Raw genomic sequence first — 12,737 nt, 5'->3', positions numbered from 1 at the left:
CTATGGCGCCGCCTGCCTCTCGCCCTGGCAGGAATGGCGGGCGCCGCGGGGAATCGAACCCCGTACCTCTGGTTTCCCAGACGCGCAATGGTTAACGCAGACGCGTTAACCACTACACTACCGGCAACGCGCACCCAAAGGTGGATAACAATTTGACTGTAGTGACATCTGTGACCTGAACAGCTGAATACGGCCTCCAACGCCACATGCGCACATACCCACCCCGATCCGATTCAGTCCAATTCAATCCTATCCCATCCAGCCCAAACCGATCTGATCTGATATGATCTGACCTGATCCGATCCGATCCGATCCGATCCCATCCCATCCGACCCGACCCGACCCGACCCGACCCGACCCGACCCGACCCGACCCGACCCGATCCGATCCGATCCGATCCCATCCGATCCGATCCGGTCGGATCCGATCCGATCCGATTCAATCCAATCCTATCCAATCCAGCCCAAACCGATCTGACCTGATATGACCCGACCCGACCCGACCCGACCCGACCCGACCCGACCCGACCCAATCCGATCCGATCCGATCCGATCCGATCCGATCCGATCCGATCCGATCCGTCCCGCGTCCGGCCCGGCCCCGACACGGCCGGCGAGTACTCACTCGACGGTGAACTCGTTCTCTCCGACCGGGATGCTGTAGACGAACTGCAACGCCGACCACAACCGGTGGAACTCGGTGCACTCCTCGATGTTCATGACGCCGTTCTTGGGCGGCGGGCCCACCCAGATGGGGTCGTCCAGGAAGCCGCGCACCCGGCTCAGGATCACTTCGAACACGGAGAGGCCGCAGCAGAGCCGCTCGCGCGTCAGCAGGTCGCCCTCCTCGGCGATGTTGGCTTGCTGTCGGCCCAGGATAGCAGGTCAGCCGAGGCCGACAGCCTGGCGAACGCTGACCGGGCGTCATGGCCCGACAGCAGCGGCGGCGACAGCTCGTACCGGCCGCTAGAGCAGCCGCACGGCTGAAGAAGAGCCGCACAGCGTGAGGCGCAGCCGAACAGTCAGCCCTGGGAACGTCGCTGGACCAGCCGCCGACGGGCCGGAGCCCTCGGCGCGAGCGACGGCCGGCCGGCGGTACTTACGCTGGGCGTGCCCATCTGGCCGATGTTGTGCACCACCTGCAGGGCGGCGTACTTCTCCTGCAGCCGCTTCTGCTTCAGCTCTTGCTTCTCGTTCTCACGGCAGAAGACGCGCGGTAGGATGAACTGGAACGGCGCCGCGTGCAGCAGATCGCACACCTGCCGGCAGCGGCGGCGTCCGTCAGCGGCGGCTCCAGGGCGGCGCGTGTGCCGCGGCCCGGACCCGGCAGGCTGCCGCCGGCCCGTCCGGATCAGTCCCGATCGGACCGCGGCCACCGGGCCCAGACACGAGCGCAGCCGATCCTGGAGCTGACGGCGTGGCCCCAGCACGGCTCTAGTCGCTGGTCTGACGACCCCACCCTGCGCCCGGCCCGCATCCCGGGCTCACAGACCAGTGTCAACCTCACGCCAGTCGGCGTCCTGGACCTCTGGACGGCCGGCTCCTTCACTGAAGCACGTCACCCGGCCGACGGCCAACTCATCCCTTCAAGCCCCTCCCCCCCCCCCCCCCGACAGCTGAACCGACCCCCTCACAGAACAGCCGGTCTGACGGCCTAAAGCAGCTTACTTACATGGGCCCTACTTCCAGCACATGAAAACACTGTTCCGAGGGGCATTTTGACGTAGCGCTCAGCCGCGCGCCTAACCCCCTGCCCCGGCCCGGTCGCTGACCTCCTCCTGGCTGAGCGCCTGCTCCATCAGCAGGCAGAAGAGCAGCGCGTTGCCGAACTCGCGGAAGTTGTGGAAGAGCTCGGTGCGGGCGTCCGGGTACTGGATGATGTCGTTCAGCGTGGCATTGTAGTACTCCAGCACGCCTGGCCAAGGCCGGACGCGCCGTCAGTCCGCCGCACACGCCATGGCTCCCACCGGCAGACCAACTTCCCGTGCAAGCACACTCAATGTTGCACTTTAAACCTATTTTGAAAACAAACATTTCCAACGCGTCGCATTGTCACCTCCACATTTGCAAGGATAACGCACATGTTTCTCGAGCATCCATCTCGTCAGTACGCGAACCTTCCCTCCAACACCGAGCACTCGGTGTCGGTCCGACAAGCAAGCGCCCAGTCGGCGCCGTGCCAGCGCCCCACGCGCCAGACGCCCCGGCCCGGCGCGCCCAAGCGGCGCCGGCCAGACACCCACCGGCCGAGCCGTAGTCGTGCATGGGCAGGTGACAGCGCTGCGGCATCACGTGCATCAGCGTGCGCGTGAACTGCAGGATGTTGCCCTGGATGAGCGACTTGATGATCTTGAGCAGCTCCTCCATCACCACGGCGATGCCCTGGCGGCGGCGGCGGCGGCGGCGGCGGTCAGACGCCGGTCCACCCGACCCCAAACGTGCTTGCTCAGCCACGCCATCACGCAACATAACACAACACAGATACAATGCACGCGCCGGCCTTGTGTGGCAAACAGCTTTGAGTGGCAAATGGCACCCGTTATAGACGATTTGAGTCTTCCAATCATGAACAGATTGATCTTTGCTGAAGTCGGTCTCATTCGAGGCTTTGACGAAGACAATTCGATCTCCACTGGACCTTTTGCTGAGGCCATGCCGCCACACGGCACAGGACAAGCCACGGCGCCACGCTGCTGACCGCCATACCGCAGCACAGTCGGTCCCGGCCGTGCGGCAGGCATGGCCAGCTCGCCGGCGCAGGCCGCGGCCGGGGCCGGAGGGCTCCGGCCGTCGCTGCGCGGCCGCGTGCGCCGGTGACGCCCCGCGGGCCGCCGCCTCACCTGGTAGCCGAGCAGCCGGCAGACCGCCCTGAAGTGCGGCGCGCCCACGAAGCCCGAGTACTGGCCGTAGATGCTGCTGTAGGAGGTGTTGAGCGCCCGGCTGCCCCAGAGCATGAAGTGTGGCGCCTGCGGCGGCTTCTCCCGGTTCACCCCGGCCGAGAACACCAGGCCCGTGGCGCGCACAAACCTGACACGACCCCGGGCATGGTCAGGGTCACAGGCCGAGGCATGGCTGCGCCGATCACGCGACCGTGGTGAGTCGCACGTAAACTCGATATCCAAAGACGAACTACGACAGAGGTTTTCAGACAGCGGGCACTATTACAGGCACACCCACATAGCTTCGCGCGCAACAAACTGGTGCTGTCACACTAATGCCCCCTGATCATTCCCATCCGCTATTCCGGCGAGGGCAATAGTTTGCTGTCACCTTCCGGACCATCTCCCTGCCCCCCCCCCCCCCCCTTGCGCCGCCGGAGGCCGACCCGCTCGGGGCATTACCCACCGGTTGGTGGCGGCGTTGTAGCAGTAGTTGGGCAGGAAGTCGTAGTTGAGCTCCCAGAACACGTGCAGTGTGATGCGGCCGTAGGGCGCCAGCACGTTGTGGTTGGCCTCGCGCAGCATGGCGTCGTAGTCGTCGAGGGCCAGGCTGGCGCTCAGCAGCTTGTGCGCCAGGTGATTGACCCGCAGCAGGCCGTCCAGCTCCTGCAGGCGCCGCCAGCACGGGCGCGTCAGAGGACAGCTCGGGCTAATGGCCGGCGGCCGGCCGGCCGGGGCACGAGGTCTGTTTTCACATCCATCGTCGGAAACATCCCAACGCAAGACCCGCTTCGGCCAGCCGGGCGGAGCGTCTCCCGCTCCCTCCCCTCCCACTCACCACGATGCCGGTCAGGTCGCTCGCCTCGAAGCGCGTCAGCGCCAGGTCGAGCGACTTCTGCATGTTGGCGTTGATGCGCTGCGAGATGAGCTTGTTGAGGTCGATCGAGCGGCCCAGCAGCAGCACGTGCCGCTGCTTCATCAGCGTCTCGTACCGGTTGGCCGGCGGGTACGGCAGCCGCGTGCCCAGCATGGCGCAGTCGATCCGGAAGCGCTTGTCCAGCATGATGCTGGCGGAACACAGGCGGCGGCGGATCAGGCCCAGCTGCTGGGCAACGCCCATCAGCCAACGGAACTACACGGCGGCGGATCAGGCCCGGCTGCTGGTCAACGCCCATCAGCCAACTGGACTACACGGCCGCGGATCAGGCTCGGCTGCTGGTCAACGCCCATCAGTCAACTGAACCAGAAGGCTCTCACACTCGCAGTGGCGCACCTCTCATTACTAGAGCATTGCTGCACATTCATGCACATCGGGAGGCGCCAGCCGTGAGCGCCGCCAGCAGCGTGACCGGCGATCAACTAAGCCTGTCGAGCCGCCAAACACGGACGCTCCTACCTGCCAGCCAGGTTCTTGTAGTACGCGAAGATCTGCTCGCTCAGCTTGTAGACGAACTGGTCGAAGCAGAGGTTGACCTCGGCTTCGACCTCGTCGTAGAGGAACTGCTTGCGGAACTTGGTGAGCGCGTAGTAGCCAGCGTCGTTGTACAAGTCCAGCGGGTAGAGCACGCACCTGCCGCAGCACGCGCCCCCATCCGTCACGCACCGCGCAGGCCCCGGCGCCACACAGCGACCACAGCCAGACGGGGAGAGCGGACGAAGCAGCTGGCGGCCGTCGAGACAGCGCCCACCTGAGCGGCGGCGGCACCAGAGAAAGAGAGAGGGGGAGGGGAAGAGACAAGACGCCGGCAGGGCAGACGACGGCGGCAGACTGAGAGCGAGCGAGGCCCGCACCAGATCAGCAGCTGGTGGCGCTCTGGCATCGCTATGTGCCGTCTTACGTCACAGACATAGCCAACAATACCTATCGAAACTGCACAGATCTGACCTGTGAGCGCAGCAGGAGCGCCGCGCCCCCGAGCGAACGTGGCAACAGTCGCACGCCTACAGAAGTTAACCCTGACACACGACATCCTCCGCCTGCGAAAGAGTGACGTTCGGCTGTCCTCAGAAGCTCGGCTGCAGCTCAGCTCACACTGGCCGGCTTTGGTTCTCGCTCGGACCGAGGCCTTGGTTCTACGCCCCAACGGTCACCAAGCATCCAGCATCGAGACCGGCCGGCGTCGGCCAACACCGGGGCCGCCTACTCACTCCATCATGGAGGGCTCCTTGTTGCGCAGGATGTGGTCGGTCAGGATCCACGGCATCGACATCTCGATGGGGAACTGCCGACACAGCGGGAGCCAGTCAGCCAGAGGCCGGCCGCAAGGCATGCCCGGCCCCAGACGTTGGGTCGGCGACGGAACGGTAACACAAGGCGACACGCACGCACACACAAACAGGTTTAATTCGATGCCAACACGGGACATTTAGTGAGTACGTGTAATATAAGTGCGGGGGAGTAAGCACGTGTCATTAAAGTGCGGGGAGTGAGTACGTGTAGTTGAAGTGCAGGTGAGACAATTAAGACAATATTTTCGAAATATGACAGTGACAAGTGCACACGGACTGCCTCTGGTTCCGGATGATCAGGTGCATATTAGTATGAAGCAGTGACAGTGTGAGCAACAAGGGCAGTTTTAGTACAAAGCAGACAACGGTACGTGCAGATCCGGAGCTCAGAGCACAGCCAGGTGCTGGCCAGCTCCAACGAAAATGACCCGGGTTAGTACCGCGAGCAACACTGGATTGGTTGCGGCAATCTAATCACCTTTCTCGTCGAAATACAGGCCTTGTCTCCAGAGGTTTCACCGCGAAGGAATTTGCCAATAAAATCATCTCGCATGAAAGGCGTTTCGGTGCCTTTTCACAGCGCCACAGAGAACACAGATAAAGATCAGCACCAAACGAGACGCTCAAACGCGTTAACGAGAAGCCTCCAGCCAGCCAGACTAGGGTCACCATCACTCCCACTGAGCGACACATGCCTTCTGTTTCCTGAGAAGGGTGTTGGTGCCTGGAGAACCGAGAAGCGCCTCGCGTCCTGCACGGCTAGTGCCGGTGGCGTGTTCCCCTCCCCTCCCTCGCCCACGTCCGGACGACCGCACGCAGCGCCGGCGGCTGGGTGCAGGGTTAGGGATGTACCACGGACAGTGGCGGGATCCTACACCGGGCTCGGCGGGGTCACACACACCGACGGCATGCAGCGCCGCAACTGCCGGCTACCACACCAACCACGACACCAACACGCGCAGGCGCCCCGTTAGCCGGGTGAGATCAAGCCAGACGCCGGCCAGAGGGAACACACCAGCCGAGGCGCAAGCGAATCCCGCAGGCCCGCCACCGCTACCCACTGCACACAACACGCGAGCTCATGCGGCGGCGAGCGCGGGCCGCGGCCGCCGCTGTGCCCGGCCCGGTCCACCAGGCGCGCCCGGCCGCCGCCGCCGCCGCCGCCGCTGCTGCGCATGCGTCACTAGCTAGCCGCGCCGGCCGGACCGAGCCGCCTGACCTGAATGCGCTTCTCCATCACCACCAGGTTGGTACACTCATCGTTGTGCTCGTGCGGCGCCGTGCAATGCTGCACGGGCCGCGCGCGAGCGAGGAGGGGAGACACGCGGCTTAGAATGGGCACGCTGAGAGGGGACGGGGCGCGGACGTCACAGCCCGGCGCCGGGCGCGGGCCGCGACGGCTGCCCGCGCCCGGTCAGAGGATGGCGCGGAGCGCTCGCCGGTGATGCCGACTCACTCATAATCGGGAACAGAGTCGAGAGGGCACACCGGGTTCAACAGAGTGGCCCGGAGCAGCTCCAGACTACAGTGACAGCAGCGTTAACATCGCACCTCTGGAGCACAAATTCGGGGTGAAAGGGGACGTGACTCCCGGCATGTTTAGGCATTCAACTTGAGTGTTGCCGACCAACACGCTTTCAATCCGCTAACGGAAACGTTCGTTAACTTTAGCAACGAAAGCATTCACCCTCTGCCTTATAGACATCGTGCGGCGGCGAGGCAGCTTTACACTGGGACGGGAGGGGTGGGCCCGGGTGTGCCTCCAGTCCGGACGGGCCCCGGCACGGCGCGGTCGGGCATCCAGCACGGAACACCAACATCAGCGCGCTACTACGCTTGTGCGGCACCGACGGCAAAGCGTCGAGTGCCGGTTGCAGTCTGGCCTCGGCTGGCCGCCCAGGACCGACCACTATTTCGGAGCATCCAGACGTCCGCTACTGACACACGGCAGCCAGGCAGCGGCCTATGGTGCAGCGAGAGCATGGACCCGCCTCGGACGGGTGCAGACGGGCCACACTCGGACGGACTCCAGACACGCACAGACAACAGGGACGGCAGAACGCGAGCCGGTACTCAGACACGGACAGACAACAGGGACGGCAGAACGCGAGCGGGTGCTCAGACACGAACGAACAGGGACGGCAGAACACGAGCGGGTGCTCAGACACGGACGAACAGGGACGGCAGAACACGAGCCGGTACTCAGACACGGACAGACAATAGGGACGACAGAACACGAGCCGGTGCTCGGACACGGACAGACAACAGGGACGGCGGAACACAAGCCGGTGCTCAGACACGCACAGAAGACAAGGGCGGCAGAACACAAGCAGGTGCTCAGACACGGACAGACAACAGGGACGGCAGAACACGAGCCGGTGCTCAGACACGAACAGACAACAGGGACGGCAGAACACAAGCCGGTGCTCAGACACGGACAGACAACAGGGGTGGCAGAACACGAGCCGGTGCTCAGACACGGACAGACGACAGGGGCGGCAGAACACAAGCCGGTGCTCAGACACGGACAGACAACAGGGACGGCATAACACAAGCCGGTGCTCAGACACGTACAGACGACAGCGAAGGCAGAACACGAGCCGGTGCTCAGACACAGACAGACGACAGAGACGGCAGAACGCGAGCCGGCACTCAGACACGGACAGACAACAAGGACGGCAGAACACGAGCCGGTGCCCAGACACGGACAAGCAACGGCCCCAGAGGAGGCGCCGAATCAGAGCAACGGGACAGATACACATCAAGGCGCACGGCTGCACTGAAGCGCACTACAACTAAGATAGTTCGAGCCAGGAACACCCACATAAAACTACGGTAGGAAGATACCAATGACGTCACCGCGCCCTCCACCCCAAGCAAGGCCACCACTCGACAGGAAACAGAGATCGTATCTCGAGACTCAAAGCCATGAACAAAAACGGAGTGACAGAGACACGGGACACAGACACGGAAATGTGGCGACGCGCAGGGAGCAACGACAGAAGCCCAAGGGCAGATACAGGGCCACTGCATCTGACCAGACCAATTGTTCGGCAACAGGCGACCACAAAGCACTGCGGGAGCACCAAGAGAGAAGCACAACTTAAGGATTGGCACACAGCACCGGCGTACACGTGCACAGATCCGACGAGACGGTTGTAAACGGGATCAGCCCGCGACGGACTGGATACAGGGACAGCGGCGCTCAGCGGCCCACCAAACCAAGCCACGGGGACCATCCCGCGTCCGATCGTGACAGACAGACCACGAGACACAAGACCCAAACCCAGCTGTCACTGGCACTCATCTGATCAGACAAACACACATGGACACATGGAGACGAAGACCAGGGGCAATGAGGAACGGCCAACGTCTGAGAGACCTGGGAGTGCTCCCCGCCCGCCTGGCGTCCCCACACGGAGGCCCACCTAACAGACAAGAGCGGCCGGAGGAAGCACACCGCCGCCGGAGGCGCGGGCACACAGGGCGGGAGCGGCTGCGGTGGCGCCCTCTCACCTGGATGCGCTTGCCCATGGTCATCTCGAGGTAGAACTCGCGGTACCACAGCTGCGAGAGGTCGCAGCACTGCTGCAGGAACTCGCTGATGTTCAGCAGGTACGGCCAGAAGAAGGACGTCTTGTGGAACTGGTCGATCTGCAGCAGGTACGGGCCGTCGATGTCCTTGCGCAGCGTGCGCTTGCCGCCAGACTTGTCGGCGATCAGCGACTCCAGCATGGTGCGCACCATGTACAGCTGCGTCGAGGACGGGCCTGGGGGGGGGGGGGGGGGGGAGGGGAGGGACGCGTCAGCCGGCACACCGCAGACAGACAGGCGGACGACCATCAGCCCGCCGCCTCAGCAGGGCACACCGCATAGACAGACAGGCGGACGACCATCAGCCCGCCGCCTCAGCAGAAGCGGGATGGAACGCTCGGTCGGACCGTCGGCACAACAGCCGTGTCTGACGCCACAAACACCACACACATCGACAGCTGTCGTCACCGAGCCAGCTCTGAGGTATCTGGGTCGCTTCCGTCCCAGTGTCACCCGAGCACACATCGGCCAACCGACCGTCCCTCACGCCCTGACCGAGCGCGGCTTCTGACTGAGCGCGGCTTCTGACTGACCTCACGCCCTGACCTGACCTCACGCTCTGACCTCACGCCCTGACCGAGCGCGGCTTCCCCCGATGGTCACCCCACCGGCCGCCGAGCGGCTGACCTGCTGACCGGAGCGGCCGGGGCCGGCAGCAGCGGCACTCACCGACGCGCCGGCGCGGCACCTTGATGCTGAAGCCGCTGTCGGGGTCCTTCTTCCCGCGCAGCATGGGGTCGTCCTGCGGCTGGACGCCGTGCTGCCAGTCGGCACACGTCTCCCGGATGGACGTGATGATGCTGGCGGCGGGGCAGACGCCGGTCACGCCTGCGCGCGCGCTCTGACGCGCGCACATCGAACGGCGGCGCACTCACGCACGCGACGGCCAGTGGGGCATACGCATACCTCGACCAGTCGCAAACGCGCCTGCGAACCAGAGCTCCCTGACCGGATATATATGTGCATACAAAAAATATATACAGATATATACATATATACGTGTATATATATATACACAAATATATACAATGGCAAAATATATACTATATATATATATATATATATATATATATATATATATATATATATATAAGGATATGTATATATATATATATATATATGTATATATATGTATATATATATAAGGATATATATATATATATATATATATATCTATATCTATATCTATATCTATATCTATATCTATATCTATATATCTATATATCTATATATCTATATATCTATATATCTATATCTATATCTATATCTATATCTATATCTATATCTATATCTATATCTATATCTATATCTATATCTATATCTATATCTATATATATATATATATATATATATATATATATATACCGGGTCAATAGTGCGTCCCCGATCCTGCCGTGGCACTGACAGTCGCCCTCCTCCCAGACAGACACACCAGCACCGAGCCAGGGACGCGCCGCCGCCGCCGCCCGCCACCATTCAGCGCCCGGGCTCACCTCCGGACCAGGTTCCTTCTTGTTCTTGATGGACCTTGCGCAGCGGCTCGCGCAAGCGTCAGCTGGATGAAGTCCTGCAGCTCGGCGTAGATGTTTACGCCGGATACCGTCGCTGAAGGCCGTCTCCATCTTGGCCATCAGCACCTGGAGGCCCTTGATCATGGCGATGACCTCGATCAGCGCGGAACTTCTCGTCGTCGGGTTGTAGTTGTAGCGCGTGGCCTGCGGGGGGGGGGGGCAGTCAGCGGTGAGCAGTGGCACGCTTGGTGGCGCGGAGGGGGGTGGGGGCAGGGCACTGGTCAGCGGTGAGCAGCGACAGGCCGGTGATGCGGCGGCCGGACCAACTTCAGAAAAGGCGTGCAGCACGCCGTGTAACAAACACACAGAGCCTGGTATGGAGGAGCGGAGCGTGATAAGCTCCCATAGCAGTCGGGCTTGTGACATCCCGGGTCATGCTATCCCCCGCCACTCGTCTCCGCCCCCGACCCGTGGCCTCTCTGACGCTGTGAGCCCGCCACTGACCCGCTCCGTACTCCTCGGCCTCGGTGGGACACTCCTTGTTCTGGTGGTGGTCGGTCGGGTGCAGCAGCTTCCACGAGTAGAGCTCCGTCACCACCGACGTCCACTCGGAGAGCAGCTGGAGGCCGCGCAGCGCCAGCTCGCAGATGGCCCGGTTCTCGGCGTCCGTGCGCGGCGAGTCCTTGTACGTGGTGGTCACCTGGCGGCGGAGGCGGCGGCGCGCGCCGAGGTCAGGCACCCGCCGGTCGGACACAACCCCAGCTGCAAAGCTCAGCCACTTTCCACCGGCCGCAGCCCAGCAGACGCCGCTGCCTCATAAGAAGTATGCTAGGCCGCTTACTCCTGCATACTCGCCCGCTTTCAACGCGCAAGGGATCTCAGGAGGAGTCCAGGTTGCTTGTGCATCATGCTGCACTAACATGAAATGTTTTTCCATTTCAGTGGCTGGGCTGAACATACGCTGGGAACTGCAGATTTTCTGCTACTAGTTCACAACTCAAAACCGCCCCCCCCCCCCCTCCCCCTCAAGATATGGATCAGCAACATCAGCGTGGCCTGGATACGGCCAATAACGTCAACAGGGAAATATCCCACTTACGCAGCCCCCATCCGCAACCCACTGCGCTAACCGTCCCGTGCCCGTGGCCCCGCTCCCCACCGGGCACGCCTGGGGCCGCACTCGTTGCTGTATCTGGCCAGCTCGGAGATGTACTTGAGGTGGTCGTCGCGGATCTGCGGCAGGGAGCTGAGCAGTCCGACTGCGGGTGGTCTGGTTCGTTGTTGGCCAGCGGCCACTTGGACGGGTCAAAGTTCTTGCTGCGCCGCACGTAGTTGAAGGGCGCGATCTGCATTGTCGCGAAGAGCGCACCACCTCCAGACCCTGCGGGACGAGGCGGCCGTCTCAGCGGGGGGCACCACGTATGGTGGACGCCCGGCGTCCCTTCCAGCACCGGCGGTGCCCGGCCACCCCGCACCCGTCACCCGCCACGGGGAGGGCTCGACCGACCCGCTCACCGGCACGTGACGGCGGAGGGAGGAGGTGAAGGATCGAGGCCAAGAGGGGAGGGCTCGACCGGCCCGCTCACCGGCACGTGACGGCGGAGGGAGGAGGTGAAGGATCGAGGCCAAGAGGGGAGGGCTCGACCGGCCCGCTCACCGGCACGTGACGGCGGAGGGAGGAGGTGAAGGATCGAGGCCAAGAGGGGAGGGCTCGACCGGCCCGCTCACCGGCACGTGACGGCGGAGGGAGGAGGTGAAGGATCGAGGCCAAGAGGGGAGGCTCGACCGGCCCGCTCACCGGCACGTGACGGCGGAGGGAGGAGGTGAAGGATCGAGGCCAAGAGGGGGGGCTCGACCGGCCCGCTCACCGCACGTGACGGCGGAGGGAGGAGGTGAAGGATCGAGGCCAAGAGGGGGGCTCGACCGGCCCCGCTCACCGGCACGTGACGGAGAGAGGAGGGGAGGATCGAGGCCAAGAGGGGAGGGCTCGACCGGCCCGCTCACCACCACGTGACGGCGGAGAGAGGAGGTGAAGGATCGAGGCCAAGAGGGGAGGGCTCGACCGGCCCGCTCACCGGCACGTGACGGCGGAGAGAGGAGGCGAAGGATCGAGGCCAAGAGGGGAGGGCTCGACCGGCCCGCTCACCACTACGTGACGGCGGAGAGAGGAGGCGAAGGATCGAGGCCAAGAGGGGAGGGCTCGACCGGCCCGCTCACCACCACGTGACGACGGAGAGAGGAGGTGGAGGATCGAGGCCAAGAGGGGAGGGCTCGACCGGCCCGCTCACCACCACGTGACGGCGGAGGGAGGAGGCGAAGGATCGAGGCCAAGAGGGGAGGGCTCGACCGGACCGCTCACCACCACGTGACGGCGGAGGCAGCAGGTGGCGGATCGAGGCAAAGAGGGGAGGGCTTGACCGGCCCGCTCACCGGCACGTGACGGCGGAGGCAGCAGGTGGCGGATCGAGACCAAGAAGGGAGGGCTCGCAGACAGCCGCAGCGGCTGGGCCGGCCAGCCTCACACA

General features: G+C 63.2%; 1 protein-coding gene across 1 annotated transcript in view; it reads right to left on the bottom strand.

The window, feature by feature from the left end:
• The window catches only part of LOC119108387 (cytoplasmic FMR1-interacting protein-like), a 95,487-nt gene that overhangs the window by 1,957 nt on the left and 80,793 nt on the right, over positions 1–12,737 (bottom strand). The window contains 16 exon segments of the mRNA XM_037231963.1: positions 625–863; positions 1,103–1,258; positions 1,772–1,914; positions 2,243–2,381; positions 2,840–3,026; positions 3,345–3,544; positions 3,717–3,945; positions 4,275–4,448; positions 5,027–5,100; positions 6,327–6,395; positions 8,624–8,877; positions 9,371–9,501; positions 10,195–10,289; positions 10,291–10,416; positions 10,706–10,912; positions 11,442–11,593. Of these exon segments, the coding sequence (XP_037087858.1) occupies positions 625–863; positions 1,103–1,258; positions 1,772–1,914; positions 2,243–2,381; positions 2,840–3,026; positions 3,345–3,544; positions 3,717–3,945; positions 4,275–4,448; positions 5,027–5,100; positions 6,327–6,395; positions 8,624–8,877; positions 9,371–9,501; positions 10,195–10,289; positions 10,291–10,416; positions 10,706–10,912; positions 11,442–11,593 (2,575 nt within the window).

The sequence above is a fragment of the Pollicipes pollicipes genome, unplaced genomic scaffold (genome assembly GCF_011947565.3).
Source record: "Pollicipes pollicipes isolate AB1234 unplaced genomic scaffold, Ppol_2.1 Scaffold_6686;HRSCAF=7923_pilon_pilon_pilon, whole genome shotgun sequence".
NCBI lineage: Eukaryota > Metazoa > Arthropoda > Thecostraca > Pollicipedomorpha > Pollicipedidae > Pollicipes > Pollicipes pollicipes.
This window is presented reverse-complemented; position numbering and strand designations above follow the sequence as displayed.